The sequence below is a fragment of the Mugil cephalus genome, chromosome 15 (genome assembly GCF_022458985.1).
Source record: "Mugil cephalus isolate CIBA_MC_2020 chromosome 15, CIBA_Mcephalus_1.1, whole genome shotgun sequence".
Lineage (NCBI taxonomy): Eukaryota > Metazoa > Chordata > Actinopteri > Mugiliformes > Mugilidae > Mugil > Mugil cephalus.
In genome coordinates, this window is record NC_061784.1 from 17,150,895 (window position 1) to 17,169,753 (window position 18,859).

Sequence of the window (18,859 nt, forward strand, 5' to 3'; positions counted from 1 at the left end):
AAGCAGCATGATCCGTCTTAACCAGCATAGTCACGCCAGCACTGGGATATTTTCACAAATTCCATGGGAAGAGGATAAAAACTTCATCTAGTCCACAGCAATCAGTTGGTGTTTGAGACTCAATGTGGTCCATGGTTCATGTCACCAGTGTTTGGAGGTTACTTTGTTCCTGTCAGAAGGGCCACCTGGTGGATTTGTAGCTGAAGGAACCTGCTCTTCGTCTGTTTCTGATCGAGAAGACTTGCTTCTGCATCGCTTCCTGATTTCGCTGACTACAAGTCAGACTGAGGTTAAAAAAAACTCACCTGGTCCAGGTCTTGGGATTTTTAGGACATGTTTTACAAGATCAGGACTCAAGTTTTTTTACATCTGTGACAAACATTAACTCTTCTTCACTCAAACTGTCTGTACACTCCCCTTTTATATGTCTATCTACGTTGACTGCTGCTGTTTAGTACTTTTGTGCCTGCACTGAATGACTTGAATTATTGTGCTTATTTTACACAGTGGGTGGTTATGGGACCGTGTGAAGCATCACTTGCTATGCAGTGTATGAATGTTCCAAACAGAATTTCGTTGTTTTATTCTGACAATGACAAAAAAAAAAAGATTGATTGATTCTTTTCACATCGGAAGGACACGGTTTGTAACGGACATCAGCATCATCAGTACTGCACTAAAACTTAACATCTTTACTAAATTACTAAGTCCTTTCACTGCTTCTGATCAAAAATAACAGTGTGAATCCTGCAGAGCTTATTACACCACATGACACAAATGTTTAAAAAGCATTTAAAAACGTTTCTTGTCACTTGTAGTGTGAACATTAGTGAACTGTTTTACTCCTCTTAGAGGAAAATCTCATCTAACTCAGGACTTTACACATCATAGATTTCTATGTTCAGAATGCACAAGTGCAAAAGGGGACAATCAGTGGAAAAGATCAGGGTTTGTGGTCTGTGTTACACACTGTAGATGGCACAAATAGCATCTATTAAAAGTGGCTTATTTTCTTTGAGCTAAGTGACCAAGACTCTGACACATCTGAAAACCATGGCTTATGGCTTCTTTGTTTTCGGGCCCATTCTGGAGGGCGCACAAAGCTGCTGCAATTGTAAAACTTTGGAGAAAACAATCCACATTAATCATGTGTGTGCGCTTGTGTGTGTGTGTTGAGCTCAGCTTCTAAAGCAGCATTGATTTACTGTTCTTCAGGAGACTCTAATCACTTAATTCCAAGGCCGTGGAATTTAATTCTTTGGAAGCTAACCAACTATTGATGGTCTCTTTAAAGGCAAATTACGCTGATGCATTTTACATCCTAGTTTTTTGGTAGCAGTGTTGCATTCACAGACCAACCCGTAATAATGGAGCTTTCACTGGGAGTGAAAATGTGAGCAATGACTGCAAAAAAAAAAAAAAAAAAAAAAAAAATCAGCAAGCTACTTGTATTGTAGAAGTGGATAAATTTTGGATTTTTGAACCAATGAACCAGAGGCCACTACACACACGCAAGTGGCTGCACTTTAAAGCATCCCCCTTTGTATCGATCATAACGCTAAGTTTATGCTGTGTTAAGGAAGATTTGTAACCCAAAAACTGATAATACATTTTTTTTTCTTTACAAAAAAGAGAAGTTTGGTCATTTTTAAAAGACTTTAATGCATTATGATTGTGAGTTCGCCCCCCTGCTGGTAAATAGACAGAAAGCATCTTTAAAGAACCTTCTCATTGGCTTCTGTTTTTCATCATGTAAATATTTTATACAGTATATTACCTTGGCAAAAATGTAGAGGGAATAACCTAATTATTTAAGAAACAGATCTTAGTTTGAGCTAAGTCTTTGAGCTTCACGCAGTGATGGACAGAAGAGTAACAGTGACATAGTCGTACACACAAAATGGCTCTGATTAGTCGATGCATTTGTTTTATCTGTATGAGCTGAAATATAACAAATACTGAATTTGAGTGTGGCTATGACAGGCAAAAAAACAAATAAATAAATAAGTCAAAGGAATCATTAACGTGCACAAAGTCCACATATCAGACAACATACAAATCATATAATTGATATATTTGTTTTGTTTATATGGTCCAAAAGTTCAAGTATTATCTGTAGTGTGTCAAACATTAGCTGCTGTTTTATATCTGAAAGCAGCTTTCGTAGAAAACATGCATTTATGAGAAAAAGAAAAATGAAAGAAGAAGAACCTTCTTTTTTCCCCATTGGAAGAAAGGACCATCAATATTTCCACCGAATGTCGTATCGATTTCTGTAAAAATGGCAAAGATATTGTAGTTCAGTAAGTCCGAGCACAGAATGATAAATCATACTTGCAAAACCAACTGCTGGTTCAACCCACACGACATGTTTTTAAAGCATTGGAGGAGGTGGCGATATCTATAAGTAAGACTACAAATCCATGAAACTACCGTTGCTCTTACAAATATCAAAGTGTGAGTGGAACAAAAAAACTGGGTGTTATTTGATACCAACAATGCAATGCTACAGAACGTGCGAGGCCTTCACAAGCCCACACACGACTTTTTATATATTTCATTTTAATGTCACAGCTATTGAAACGTGTTCATCCACACAACGCTTTATCGGTCCGGCGAGTGAGGGGTCCCTCGTCGCTTGGCATTTTCAAAGGAGTGACGACAAGATCCGAGCCATAAATTAGTTTACGTCCACGGCCGTTCTTTAATATGCAGCAGCCTCTAAATTCAAAGTAAAGCCGGTTAATTGCAAGTAGGGTGTAGAGTGGCCCTCTTCAGTTCGGTTTGTAAAAAGGTTTCTGAGGAGGCAATTAAACCTCCAATTTGCACACACAAACACAAAAGTGAAAAGCATTACTGAGGACACTGAATAAAATCTAAATCTAATCTAAATGATTTACTCTTAATCTGCTCAGTTTATTTCCATGCAATGACCTGTTAATGATGAAATGAACACACTTTCATCTGTTTAATATGACAACAATTGAACTGCGTCCATTCATTCTCTGTTTCAGCATGTGCACTTAACGCTGCCCACCTGCTCAGGATAGATCCATTATATTTAGTGCACTTGGCAGCTTTGTGCTTCAGCATGCCTTTCCTCCTAAAACAGCCTCTGCCTTCGCTTCTTTTTGGACTCCAGTGATGTGAACGATGTAATGATACTATCCAAAGTTAGCCGGATGTGAACGATAGAGCTAAACACTGCAAAAAGCAACAAGTCATTGTTAATCTTAACACTTCAACAGGCCACCCTCATATGAGCTAGAATCAAGAACACATGCTTTTAACCTAAGTATCTGGGGGTTTCTGATAAACCTGATCTTTTAAATCATTGTTGTTTTTTCAGGTTTGCATGCTCATGTGGGAAACCACCACAGAGAACGATTTAGCTCCCCCACTACTAATTTCCTTCTTTCTTCTCTGTCTCTATAGCTACACTGGGAACCTTGGAGTTCAGTTTGCTGTACGACCAGGAGAACAATGCACTGCACTGCACCATCAACAAAGCCAAGGTGAGCCACCAAAGATTCTCCTCATCCCAACGATCCTTTGAACAGCCAGCCCCACACAGCTTTGTTTTCCCATTTTTAGACCGTGATCATGCTGAATATACTCAGCAAATGTGTTGATCCAAATTATTCACTGTATGAGCATCTGCCACTACCTTCGTTCTTTTTCAAAATGTTTTCCCAGTTTTTATTAAGACAACTGTTAAAATATTTTCCCAGGAACCTACTCCTGTGTCAACCTACACGTGCTGGCAAAAAGGCTGTGGAATAGCAACTTAACACATCCCACTGTTATTTGTGAAAGGGATATTTGGATCTATTTTCAGCCCAGAATTATTTCTGAAACATATTGCTACCAAAGAAAATGAGAATACGCGTCCAACCAATTGTTTTTCTAAAATAAATCTGGTTTATTTAGCAGGTTTTAACAGAAAAACTCGCAATAATATAATAGCCGAGGACTTTGGAATTGGTAGAGACCAAAATAGAGGTTTAAAGGACGGTGTAAATTAAGCTGAGACACACCAGGCAGGTAGTTTGGCAGGCGATACGTCTGTACGACAGTTCGTAACTCTTCCTAGCTGCTCCTTTTGAATGATGAAGTCAGACTACTGCCACCTACTTGAATAAAGAGTTATATCCATTCATGCATCAGCAGAACAAAGTTTTTTTGCACTTGAACAAAAAGTGTTCAGCCTTCGTTGCCGGTAGTTTTAATGGTGATGACCTTCACATACCGAGAGTTGTTAAAGACATGCTGTTATTTGAGAACACCTTTATTTTCTGTCTTCTGATCTACTCCTGCCATAGGAATTGGATCTTGTTTGACGGTAATGCAACTTCATGTTCCCCCAGTTCCCCCGATAAATTCAGAGCATAATTCAGTCGGCTTCCCTGCCTCATCTCTCTTTACCTTTTAAACCGGTGTGCTGCTTTACTCACTTTATCATTTCGACTCAGATCAATCACATCCATCGTTCTTTTTCATTTTCCCTAAAAGTGTCGCCAGCAGACATCCAAAATGTGATATATTCATTTTAATCTCTATTTTTAAACCATGTTTATTTATTATTTTGTGGCTGGCCTCCCAGTCTAAAAGCTTTTATATCACTACTTCCTCTGGACAACCACAGCGGTGCTGATGGATATTTCAGTAAAAACAGTAATTAGCCATTCATGCAGCATGTCGGTCGGCGAACAGCAACAACTAAACCCCATCCGATTCTTAATAAAAAGTCAGTTTATCTAGTACATAATAAGAGTGAGTGCAGAGATGCCCTCCACTCTTATTCCTCGCCTTCGTTGTGATGAAGCGGTGTATCCGGTAGCCATGGCTGCCGTCAGCAGCTATAACTCTTCCTGTTCGCCTGCCTGAATTGAGTAGCTGGTATGAGGAAAGTGGGCATCAGAGGAGCCGGGTTTTGGCAAGAGTGTTGGACAGCAGAGTGGGCATCAGGCCATCTTGATTTATAGTTCTTATTTTCTATGCTGCTCTTTTCCTGGATCCGAATTCCACCTAGCAGTAAAGCAGAGAAAGCGATTTTCTTTAAAATACTGTATAAAGCACGATTTAATCAGTTTGTTAAACCTTCTCACCATAGATTTTTTTTTGTTGTTGTTGTTGTTGGTGTTTTAGCTGCCAGAGCTGCAGTCAGTCCAATAGTACTCTAACATCCAGGAATCCAGTTAAGCATCTCTGTAATGAGAGATCTTTTACACAGAAACAGGAACAATTTGCTAAATTCTGTTTGGGATTCATATTTATGCAACCCTGATATCTTGCATCTACAGGGCCTATATTATCATAGCTCTGCTGGCATTTGGTCAGAAAAAATAAATGTCATTCATCGCAGAAAGGTCACCAGACAACATAACTAAAACAAACAAAGGAGGTTAAAGAGGGTGCGAAAGGCCACTGATCTGATGATTACCCTTACATGGGGACAATGCTGAATTGAATTAGGTTTTTATAAAACGAATAAATCAATTGTGGAGAATTCTGAAGGGCTCGTCTCTGTATTTTACTCGACCTGCTCGGCTACTCTTGATCACGCTGACCCCGTCAATACAGGAAAGAAAGAGAGTGCAGCAGGAGAAGGCTGAGTTCAATACAGTTCAGGCGGCACAAAATAAATAAATAAATAAAAATTCAGGTAGTCATTCACTTTAAATTCATAGACCTAGACGATGTAGCGCGCCTTCACTGAAAATGAGATTCAGGCTCAACTGATTGATTTATTGCCTCCTGCATCGTAGTTGTCAACAGTCGATGCCGTGTGATTGTGTATGCTCTCTGGCACACATAACGGCAAAGTTAAAAACAAGCTAAAGGACAGGCAACCCTCATGTACTTTCCGTGTGACCCGTGAATAAATTTATTGTTGTTTTATACAGGTCGTCCCAAAAGACAAGACAGCCAGTGTCATTACTGCCATTCATTCTGTCCATACTTTACCTGTCACTGTGGCACCTCGTTCCCAAAGACTGAGAAACACAGACAGGTATGATTAGGTGGAGATTTGTTACTTCACAAAGCAGCTGACACAGAAAACCGTCTCATCAGAGACTGTTACAGGGAACTGGTTTATTGTACACATGGTCAACCATGTCTTTGATAATCTAAACTATTACTTTCTGATAAACTCCCTGCAGAACCATGTCAGTATTAATCACAGTGCACTAACAGTTTAAACTTTTTTTGCAAAGACGTTGAGTTCCTTAAACTTTTAGCTACGGAGTTCCTCAGGGATCCACCTTAGATCCTTTGTTCTTTTCATGTTTAGTCCTTGTACCATTTAACTGCTATTCTTTTCACTGTGTTACAGACTCTGTCAAGGAATTCGAAAGATTTGTTTGTAATTTATTGAATGCAGCTCTAAAGTTGTCATTGCTGACCTCCTGAACTTCACTTCTAAAGCTCAAAGAGTTGAATTTGATTTAGTGATTAATGCAATTTGATACAATTGAAATTCCTCATGTTTTAACGTTTGCAGAACCGGTTTTCCCACCCTGTCAGTCTAATAAGCCATTCTTTATTCAAGGACTCCTTGATCTCAGGAATTGTCACATCTGCATTTTCACCTTTGTACCTCTTTCTTTCAGCTTCATAATTACTAATCAAATTTTATGTCATTTTCAGTCTCTTCATGTGATATGTATGATCCAAACAAAACAAATGACTACTGCACACAGGCGTAATAGCTACGGCGCAATTTAATTCAACTAATTCATTAACTCATTAGTGCGCAGTAAAACACTGTTGTGGTGACACTGTTGACTGTTGTGTACAAAGAAACACTTAAGGATACTGAGATGCTGAAGCCCTGTAAATATTTGAGAGTGTAGTGAAGCAGATTTTAATTTTAGTTTTTTAATAACTACCGAGGTAGAAGGACAAAAAAACAAACTCACAGACTCTCTCTTGTTAACGTTTAATTAAATTCTTTGCCTTGACATGTCAACAATGGCCAGAGCTATCTGACAATACTAACCACTTAATGAAAGGTATTTTACAAGGTAAAATGTGACTCAAAATTTTATTTTTTTCCTTTCTTTTCGCAAATTCAGTTATTGATCCTTTTGCACTGATGTTCCCTATTGTGTATGACATATTAGATAAACTCCATGTGTGATATGCCATCTCTCAGTTTGTTTGTTTGTTTGTTTGTATTAGAGTGAGCTTTACTTAATTCCCAATTTTTTAATTTTTTTTTGTTACTTAAGCTTGACGTGTTGTAAACGTGTATGGACACAAACATTATAGCTTTGAGCAACGATAACCATCGCGTCTGTCAGTTACATATTAGACCCCTTCATGGCCTACGTCACTGTGACGTCACAACACTAGCTGGAGTTCGAACAGAGCTACCTCCAGCTTGGGGCTAACACTGTCACTTTCAACCATGAAAAAGTCGTCTTGCTGTATTTTTTTGGTACCAAAACCGAATCAGAAACATGAAGTTCACATACCAGCCACTGCCAGTCGTAAACAACTTTGATTTGGCTTTGGTGATTAAAAGAAAGGATTGGAGTGAGACAAATAAATCGTGATTGTAATTAAATTAAGTTAATCATTATTTAGGGGAATCTTGTTACATGTTACATTTAATACTAATGCTAACCGCTAGGTAACTCATTAGTTACGCGTTTCAGGGGTGTCCAAGCATAAGCTACATTTGCTAAATTGCCCTCCACAGTGATTCCACTTACTTGTGGAGCAGTCAACTTTTTAAAATAACACTCACAGTCTCGTTGAGTGAGTGTATTAGTATATTCTCTAAAATATGTGTTTTCCTCATCCATTCTTGCCAAAACAGTCCATTGAAATGCTGCCATTTACAGGCTATAATGTTTGAGATGTTTTGCATCCAGTTAAGCCCCGCCCCTCCCATTGTCCCATTGTTTACAAACTGTGAAGGGGTCTGTAAAATGATACATTTTTTGAGGTAGATTTTGTAATGAATGTACCAAAGACTAACATGCTTTTTAAAATCTGCAAAAGTGAATGATGCATTACTTGTAACATTATCTTTCACTGAAAGTCAAACAATTGAAAAAGTAATCACGCTAACCTCAGTCATTCACCACCGTCCCTGCTGCCTTAAAGCTTGATTTATACGACTATAGGGGGTTATGCTGTTGAAAGCATAATTGTGCGACTGTGTGTCTGAATTGTCCTGTAATTATGCCACTGAAACACAAGGCAGCGACCAGTCAGCCGTATTGAGTTTCACTCTGGACTTCACACAGTGGTGAGTGGAACTGACGCCACATGGAGATAATGCATGTGGATTAGCTGTTGCTTTCATTGTCTTTAGTTCACAATGAAAAATATCAATAAACAGGTAGAAATACAGACACAATATACACAATACCACAAATGGGTTTCCGTAATGGAGTTTTATTAACCAATGTATCTTAAAATACAAAATAGATGATGTGGATAAAAAAAAGTAGGAATAATAAAAAATAAAAGTTATGTCCTTCTGTTGGGGGTTAAAAGCCCTTCTTTTTTTCCCCCAACATTCGTAAAAAAAAAAAAAAAAGACAACATTTTAATAACAAAAAATAGATGAATAAAACAAGGAAAAAATACAAGACCAAATAATAATAATACATAAATATTAAATAAATGACAAAACATCAATAAGCATCCAGCTCAAAAGAGAAATCTATAGTATATATATTTCAGAAAAGGATCCCAAGTGACATGAAAGATTAAGAGCACCTCTAAGACTTTCCATCGGACTATGTGTTGTGGTAAAAATAATCAGACTCTATGGAACTTTCTTTCCTGATTTTTCAGTAAAAATCTGATTTTCTCCAGCTCTAATTGTCTCATAACATCTGTCATAACATTTGAATAAGTTGGTGCTGGCTTTTGTTTCAAATTAAGTGATATCAATCTCCGGGCAAGTAGGCTGACAAACGAAACCAGACTATGTTCCATGTTGTTTTATGTGATACTTGAATCAATAATTCCTAGAATCACCACCAATGGATCTACATTAATAGATCTATGTTAAATAGAGTCTGAAAGATATTGTCCCAGTAATTCGACAACTTTGGGCAACTCCAAAACATATGACCCCGTGCTCCCCATGGGGAGTTTGGGTTTTAAATAGAAATATTTGAAACTTGCTTGACTAGTCTTTTAACAAGGAGGAGACTGTTTGTCCCTGTCCTCCCATGAAAGGTTCTCCGATGACCCATTATTCAGAGGTTCAGAGTCAGAGGTTCAAGTCTCAAGAGCCTGAAATTTCCAGTTCTGAAAAAAACTCATAATTCTGCGTTTATTTGTAACTGGTTGAAACAGAACAGAGCCCAGTATTAATCAAACGAATTACCATAGTCATCGACAACGTGGCTCCAATATCAGACAGTAATGTTCAGGCTCTGGCTCCAAAAGACGGCGTCACTCTGGTGTCAGCTTCACCAATGGGAGGAAGTGAGTTGGAGATGCCTTGTACGTATTTTTCTACAGTCTTATAGTTCAGACTCTTTAGAAAGTTCTGTTGATCCAATCCATTAACTCAGGGGTCTGCAACATTTTAACGACCCCAAACTGATCGAGAGATTAAGTAGGGACCCTCAACCTATTATATGTGTTGTATATTAAACTCGGCCTAGTGCTATTTAAAAATATACATTATTATTATTATTATCATTTTACATTCAATATTAAGGACTTTACTGAAATATGTTGGATTCATGTTAATATGTATTTAAAGAAAAAAAAATTCTAAAAAAATCTATAAAAATGCCTAATCAACCAAAAATTTTGTTGCAGACCATATGAGTGCAGGTAATGATAATAATTTGGGAAAAAATTTAACTTGTGACATTCAACACTTGAGATTAAGTTTTGGCTTAATGCACAGTCTTCCCCCTGTTAACCCTACTAGCTCCTTCGATAGCTTTGCTGTATTCACATGCTGCTTAATGCACTAAGTGAATCAGACCACATCCAGCGCCATGGCTCACATGACAAAAATAAGTGAATTTAGCCCCTGGAAACAGCCTTTAATAGGTTTAAAAGGGAGTGCACACACATAGACGCACAGAGAGGCGGCACTTCCTGTACACGGCCGCACATGGAATCGAGATGACACAAGTGCAGATAAACAAGTTTTGATCTGAATTTCACTCTTTGGCGTGTCACAGAGTCGCCACCAGCGAGATTTTAGCGAATTGCACAGGATGACTCACGGCACCCTCTCCAAGACCGGAGACATCAGCAGAGTTGTTGCTGATATTACAGCAGGCTGAGACTGATAAACCCCCATAAGGTCACTACCTTTAAAGCTACAAGGGAAATGGCATTTTCTGCGTCCCTCTTCTCTGTTTGACATATTGGATATCCAGTTGGAACTGGCTGTTCAGACTAAAGCATTTGTAAGATCTAAACAGCCCGAGCGCAGTGATTGCTGCTCAGAAATCTAACGTTGCAAAAACCGAGAGGAAGAAAGAATTACAAAGGCAATCATTAATTGAACTGAAGACTGAGAAACCCAAATTCTGTCAATGTCACAGCGCCCCTCGTTCTCATGAATATGCAAATATGGACGACGGCAAAGATCCTCTCCAGGCACTGTGTGATACTCAGAATCGCTTTATCACACGTTTTTGAAAACGGCTGTGACACTTCATGTTGCTTTTGTAATAGTCAGGACGCACTGCAGAAAAGTTTACGTGGATAATCAGGTGTAATAATCAGAATAAAAATGTCTCAAATAACCACCTGAGATCAGACCAAGGACCCCCAAACTGCAGTGGACTGGGCTAAGTTGTCCATCTCGACTGATTCATAACTACGGTAAAAACACTGCTGATTTCAGAAGAAAAGATAATTCCCGTAACTCAATGTCGTCCGTTGGTAAAAAGTACTTTCATGAGAAGTTTCCGGAACTCAGAAATGGAAATTGTTGTGTTTATTTTCTTTGTTGGGCCAAAAGATTTCTTTTTTTAGAGTGGCGCTGATATTTGAGGAATTAAAATTCTGAGTCATCGGGTCAATTTTATTAAGCTACCAGAACTTGAAACCAGTTCAAATCCAAGTGATGCAGAAATATGAATTTAGACAGCACACAATATTGAGTTGATCATAGTACCGAAAATATTGAGTTCACTGAGCGCATCAAATATTGTTTGTAACCTTAAAGTTTAATCTAAATCAATAAAATAATATTTTGTATTGCGACAATGCACTTCACTCATTCAGAGTGAAGTTTTCCACATCCATTTATCCCTGTATGTTGGATTCATATTAATGTGTTTTTAAAGAAATTTTAATCTGTGGGGGAAAAATACCCCTATCTGTTTTTTCTTACATTTTCCTTTTCTGCTTTGAAGATTGAGATTGAGCGCTCGGCCGTCAGTCTCAGCAGCTTAGTCTCTTCCGTTATACTTTCCACAGATTCAGTGCTCCACAGCGTGTAAAACCACTTTGCATGTAAAACACACACACACACAGTCTGTGTTATCAGATCATTTAGCCTCCATGTTCACTGTCACACTGGAGTCTCCAATCAGAATTTCATTAGGCTGAAAACATATTTTCCATGTCAAGCGAAGCCTGTATCAGCATTGAAGCTATATCGACTGCAAATACGATGTACTATGGTCTTATAATGGTGCAGCTTTAAATGCCTCCCCGCCGAGTTGGTGATGCTGTCCCAAGACTCTTCTATAGACGTGGGGGTAAAATAACCGTTAACTGTCTCTCGCATCATTTAGCTCACACGGTTTCCTTTTCCACCATCTACAGACATTACGAGACAATTGTGCAGTCACAAGCTATGATTCTGCACAGTCATCTCATGTGCATTTAGTTATATACGCTTCTTTTAATGTATAATAATACTGCAGGATATGTAGCCCCTGACAAGGCGAAACAACTTCTTTGACATATTTGAATTGCGCGCTAGAAAAGTAGCAGCGGGGATCTTTCTGCCTTTATACCACCGCTCCTGATGGCCACGTGGGGACAGTGTACACAAAATACTAAAAGTTGTTGCTGTTACCACTTGGGAGCCAACCAGACTAATGGTGACCGAGCTCACAGAGGGCGGGGTAATTCTAAGTAGGAAATGCAAAGGCTTAATTAAAGGACGAGGCTGTTGGGACTATCAGCAGTTTTCTCAGACAATCATCAAGTTACTGTCCAGCTCATATGAAGAAAAGAAAAATGGCCAATGCGCTACTGGTGTCCCTCAAACCACTGGAAAGAGAACTAATGGCTAAAAGAAAATGGAAAAATCATGACTCCAGCCCATTGAATTAAAGGCCTTTTCAAACCCATTCGAGAGCCTGGACCTGGATTTTTTTTATGCGTTTTTCTGCCTTTTTCCATTTTCCTTTCACCATCCACCGCTTCTATTTCAGCGCAGACCATAGGCTACTGAAAACTTCCACTTAGGAGGCTGTGAATACAACAAGAATGCATGTGAAATGTGTCATGTGAAAAAGTCCACAGTGAAGCAGATGTTGTGAGTGCAAAATAAATATGATAGAATAATATCACTAAACAGTTTTTGTAATAGAAATTTGAGTTACAATGCAAGCTAAAACAGGCAACAGGCAATTTTAAAATAAAAGCGTAAAAACTATATTAAACCCAACCTGTTACTGTTGGGCGCAGACAAGACAGGCAGTTCCCATTCTTAGCTTCCCGACACAAACAAAATATAACACTGCATTCCAGTGTGGTACCGTTTCAAATCTCTGAGTAACAGACTGCCACTTTCTTTAGTTCCTCCAACCTCAGCTGAATAAAGAACTCTCCGCTCCCTCGTGTGATAACATTACGGTGCACCTTGAATCAGGCGAAACAAGATAGTCTTTCGGTTCGCCTGCAGACTCCCCTACAGCACCTTGTTATGACTCAACACGTCAGTACACAACCATAAAATTGTGCAAAGAACCCGTCTCTGCGGGAGGCCCGTCTGCCATCCCTCGGATTACTCTGCTTCACGGGAGCTGAAAAATTACAGGCTAATTTCCACCTTACATCTGACTCTTAAAAACAAAGACCGAGCAAAGCTTTTAGTGGTTTAGCTTCACTATTAGCGCCCGCTCTGTGTCAACTTTCAATCTCCTGAACCTCAAACGCAGCAGCAGCAGCAGCAGCAGCCAGGGAGGCCGTCGGCATCCGCATCACAGCCCTTAAGTGATTTCACTGACTTTTCCAATTTCTTATCGTAGCAGGCGACGCAAGGTCTGTTTTCATTTTAATCCCCCTTTGTTCAGATCAAATAGGTTCTTACTTATCCTCGCTGCCCGCTGCTTGTCCAACAGCCTTCCTTGAATGATCTGGACGGACGCGCCGATACAAACATGAACCCCTTGCGTTAAAACTTTAAAGAGGAATCACTTTCTTCGGTCCTTTTTGCCCTTGTCGCATCATGGCCCATTGATGGCGACACTAGCCAGTCTGTCGGCTTGTCTATCCATCTGTCCAACAGTTTGGTGCGCCGTAAGACGTCTTAGCAACTGCTGCTCAGATTGCTGTCAGATTTCATGAAGACTCTCCCAATACCAGCCTTAACACAGACACCTCTCTATCATCTGTCAGCGCCGTTCAATATTATGATACTTCAAGTCATGCTGACCGACAGTGGGATCACGGCCTCCTCTGGGGGTTCCCACTGAGTACCCATGAATTTCCTGACAACATTCATGATTTTTTGGGGGGGGGGGAGTAACACCAGCCAAAAGTGGCCATTTGCTTTCTTCACAGTTGCCTTCAGCTCGGTCCAAGTTTTGCAAAACTGTGCTGTCTGTTCGTACTTTGCACGGTAGAGCATATTCTGTGTTCGCAAATGAATTATTTATTGATTATAGAGACGTCCCGAGTCAAGTATTTTTCATCTAATTTTGAGTATCTGCCAATGCAGAGTCCCAATGCTGATGCTTGCAATCGTAGCCTCAAATAAAGTCAATTAAATCAATCCTATATGATAGACAATGGCTCTGCAATGCGTCTGGAAAAAGGGATTAGCTACTTTAAAAAGTATCCCCTAGCTTGTTTCCTACAGAATTACAACCTATTTGTGGCCGCAGCAGCAGGAGGGTCATCTGAACTTTTATTTCTGTCCTAGCTAGCTTCCCTGTCATGCTCTCTTACACCTCTCTCTTCATTAACTACAGTTCTCCCTTCCTGGCACTTCCAAGGAGCTTGAGCCGCTACTGCGTCACTGTTAAGGCCTCACGCCGTGTGTTTTATCTGCAGAGTATACAGCAGTCTTCAACGTTTTTCAGGCCAAGGACCCACAAACTGATGGAGAGATTAAGTAGGGACCCCCTACCTACTATATGTGTTCTATATTAAACTCATCCTAGTGCTATTTATAAATATATACTGTTATTATCATTCTGCATTAAGATATTCAAATAATACACAGGTTCAAATATTAATTTTCTTTTATTTCAAACACGTGCAACAGTAGGTCGTGTAGTTGCGCAACTGCTGTAAACATGCTTACATGTCATGCAGCCTCGTGATTGGCTCAGCAGCGATAGGGGCGGGGCCTACTATGTACAGGAGGCTTAGATTGACAGGTCTCGGCTCTGCCTGAAACAGTACCTCCGCAGACACCCTAGGGGTTGATGCCCCCTATTGCAGACCTATGACATACAGTGCTTCTTTTTAGTTTTTAAAACCCTCACAGGTTTCTACATTTGTGCATAAAAATGATTCGAAAACATCAGCAGGACACTAGTACAAGTAGACAAAGAGAACCGCATCAAAAATCAAACAAAAATACTATAATTTATTCAGGGAAGTGAGCCAATATTACATATCTGAAACGTTCTAAAATCGAAGCACTTGGGAACTTTCCTGAGAGTCAAATGAAACCCTGTATTTCTTTCTAATTATATTTGCTGAGTTGATTTCAAATCCAGATGTTTGGTCAAAGGTGCCAATTAATTCTCTAAAATTTTGCTGCTAATCATGTGTTTAATGTTTCCTCAAGATGAATATTACATCTATATAATAATGCCATGCACTATTTAACTAGAGTTATTTTGGGTCCATCACTGCAGTATATTCCTGATCTACTTCCTCTCTAGCTGTTGTGTACTGCGTTCTTATCTTGTCATACACACACACACACACAAATATTCAACTCCCTTAGTAGGAAAAGCAAGTTCCCTGCCCCTATCAGTGAATCAGACGCTGCCTTTACGGTTCAATTGCGAAACTGAGACCTGTTTATTCGTCACCACCTACGTGACAACCTACATTAACACTAGTCTTTTATTCTCTTCCTCGGTCTGCAGACTGCCCTTTCACTGCCTGGTACGCCCACGCTAGCGTGGGAGCACACAAACGCACACACACACACACACACACACACACACTCTGGCTCGGTTTCTTAGAAATGTTTTTGCTCTGTTGCGTTCAACATCCTGGTTTGCATCTGTTTTCATGACACTGATCTTACATGAAAAGGTTTTATGGGACATTGTGTCTTCATTTGTAATCCCTGTGTTACAGTGAGCGGAAGAGCATCTGTGAAATCAGAGAAACGCTTTATTTTTACTCAAGACAATACACTTTGTCTTGAACCACTGAAGACGTGTCTGACGGACATTCCAGTGAGGCTATTCAGGAAGGATGAAGCAAGTGGCTGCCATGTCATAGCCGCAGCAAAATCGGTCGTGAATCATATCTTAGCAGTTAATTCAGGAGCCTCAGACAGCAAGCGTCTGTACTAAATTGTTTTATTTGCATGATATTTTATTAAGGTTGTGCACATCAGCTTAAAGGAACAGGTAGTTAGCGTAGCTTAGCATAATGACTTTCTGATACGTCTACACGTCTCTAAATCTGATCCACGCACTGTCACATAAATATGAAAACGACTATTTGTTTTTTAAAGAAGAGACAAGCTGCTTTTTCTTGGATCGTACTGAAGCAACATGACAAATAAAGCAGCCATCTGGACGGCTCCCCTTCATCAATATCACTTGGTTTTTACTGTGCTATTGATTGTATGAGCCAAATCTAGAAACATCACTGTGATGGCAAGACTTCACACTTAAGTTTATATTTATGGATCCCTTTATGGAGGTATTCTACAAAGACTGTGTCAGAAGCGGGATTCAAACCCATGCCTACAGGAGATACTGCATCTTATGTGCTAAACTGTACGCTTAAAGGCGTCGGTAAGCATGGTTTTCTAGTCCCTACTGGACAAACCATGTCTGTTTCTACCGGTTCCCGTTTTCTTGTTAAGCTAATCTAAAGATGCCCTGATTCCAATCTTCTACTTGTAATGTCAGAAAAGAAAATCTATAGGTTTGTTTGGTCATTTTAAATATGATGATGTTTTAGACACACCTGGAAGAGTTAATTCTACGTTCATTCATGTCTCAGCTGCCTAGAAAAGTCACTTCTCAGTTAATGTTTCAAATATTTTAAGACAGGTTCAGTACAGATATTGTGCAAGCTTGCAGAATTTGAATTGAGCAGAGTTACGGTAATTCAAATTGTGACTGAACACTGGGAAATTACGGTAATGATGATGCACCGCTGCTGTCGGCTGAAGGTTGGGGAGCGATGCAAGACCGGGGAGCCCCAGGAAGAGAATGTGTTGTTTGGAGGAATTTGTTGGTAAAAAGAAGTTAGTTATATCCTTGAGATGTCATGAAGGTCTTCCAGACAAAAGCACAACTTCCCAGTGTTCAGCCACACCACAATTTAGAGTCAGTAGTAGTCAGTAGAATTTTAGTCAGTAGTGCAAACTATTGTGAGTTACGGTAATTCAAATGCAGCTCACTTTACTTAAAAAGGCAAATTACATAATAATAATAAAAAGTAATCATCATAATAATAAAACAAGGAGTTAAACCCACCCAGCTAACCAGCCCTGAGGCATGCTGCCCGATACTCACACATGTTAAGACTGTATGAGTGACAAACACCGTAACTTCTTTAAAAAGGTGATCGTAGGTCCCCAGATTTTCTTATATTCCTCCAATCGGTCGCTTAAGGCATATCTGACATCTTCTGCTAAAGTTATTCTCTGCAGAAGATGCACAATCCCAGGCTGGTTTCATAATTCAGACACACAGTCTCAGACTGAAGCCAAATGTTGCCTCAAACCCAGTTAATTTAAAGCCAAATGTAAACAAATGAAATAACAAGTTTACTGTACCAACACACTGTTCAAATGTTGTATGGTTGTAATCAATTTCTCCACAGACAACATTTCGGCTGCGCTCTGTGCTCTGCAAACCATTCCTGAAAGTATACAGCCTGCTTGCTTTTGCTTTCTACTTCCGTCACACTGTTTTGTCTTCTTTTATCTGCATGTCAGTTTAACTGCTTCGACTCTAATTTCACGTGATCAATGTTGTTTTGTTTTCTTTTTCTCCTCCGCCTCACTCTTTTGCATGATCTCATCTCGTCTGTGTGCGTTGTGTTTGCTGGGAAAACAGCTTCCTGTCCCCAGATACAAGAAGGTAAGCCGCTGAGATAAGCCCAAATCCCGACCAGTCCCCTCTAATCGATGCCATGTCCTGTCCAACCAGCGTCCAGACCCGGTGAACCCTTATCGAAACCATCACCTAGCCCCCTCACTCCCCTCCTCCGAGCTCCCTCTCATTATCTTTAAAGTGATTGCTCCTGTGGATGTATGTTGAATGTGTTGTCTGTGTTAGTCTGCCTGCCCCATTCTTCTTCAGGCAGCAGCAAATATTGTCAGGGATTACTCACCAATGAAAAGCAAACACTTTGTTAACAAACAGTGACAGAAGCGTGCAAAGCAATGCGGCGATTAACCACCTTAGACTCAAAAGTCAGACACTTAAGTGGTTAATTTAAGGTGAAAATCCATCCTTGCCTGCAAGATGCCGTTACGCATCATGAGTCACTGTTCAGGTAGTTATTTTTAATTATGGGTTGTAATTCAGGTTTTGAACATTCATTCATTCACATCCTTGAACCAAAATCTCATCTGAGAGATAAAGGATGGCGATAGTGATTTTCTTTGTTACCTGGAAAGCCTTTCAGCAATAGTCTACACTTTGTGCAGTAGTTTCTTTTGTACGCATTGTGCTGTAGCTGTTGCAGCCGAGAGATCAACAAAAAAACGATGCAACTGTGCAAATGGTCAAACTGAGGAAACTGACAATTAAGAATTAAATGTGGAAATTGCAAAAATAAAATAAAATACAAGGAAATACAGAAATTCTGCAAACTGTGTTGTAAATCAGTTTAAATTTGAGCCAAAAAATAATAATAATCACATTCAAAAAGAGCGACATATCACATGGGAGAAGTGTAGCATTAATGAAAGGAAAGAAAGAGATAAAAAGTGCAGCAGACTTTAATTTTCCCGTTGCATAATTGTATTGGTGTTCACAGTGGAAACAACCAATCAGGAGAATCTTTTGAATTGCTGGTTTTGTTAGTGTGGTGTTGTTTCACACTGTGATACACAGCGGCTTCTGGTAAGCTACCTTCAACTTTATAAAGATGGGAAGGCATCAACCCTGACTTAACTTAATGATCCTCTACAAACACTTGGTTCTTCCGTGCCTGTACTCACAGCTTATTGAATAAAATGTTGATTTATGAGAGCTGGCATAAGCCTTGTATCCATTATTTTATACTACATCGCAAAATAATTTTCTGTCAACATCAAACCCACTGAGCTACTCTCCTAACTTCCACTTCATGGTAAAACAAGTGCCATAGTTTAGAGTACTTACCGCTTCAACGTAACAGGAAAAGACTTTAATCAAACCTCTGCTGCAATCAGAGCAGCAAATTGCCGGAGGCGTCGTGTTTTCAGGTAGTGCTCACGCACACACAGATGTATGGACGTCTGGTTCTTATG

General features: G+C 39.6%; 1 protein-coding gene across 2 annotated transcripts in view; it reads left to right on the top strand.

Moving 5' to 3' along the window:
* doc2b (double C2-like domains, beta) overlaps nt 1-18,859 on the top strand; it is a 144,526-nt gene that overhangs the window by 69,471 nt on the left and 56,196 nt on the right. Inside the window, exons 2-3 of one of the 2 annotated variants that reach the window (XM_047607121.1) lie at nt 3,436-3,515; nt 17,457-17,480. In XM_047607121.1, coding sequence (XP_047463077.1) covers nt 3,436-3,515; nt 17,457-17,480 — 104 coding nt within the window. The remainder of the gene's footprint in view (nt 1-3,435; nt 3,516-17,456; nt 17,481-18,859) is intronic. The other variant, XM_047607122.1, reaches the window with a different exon arrangement.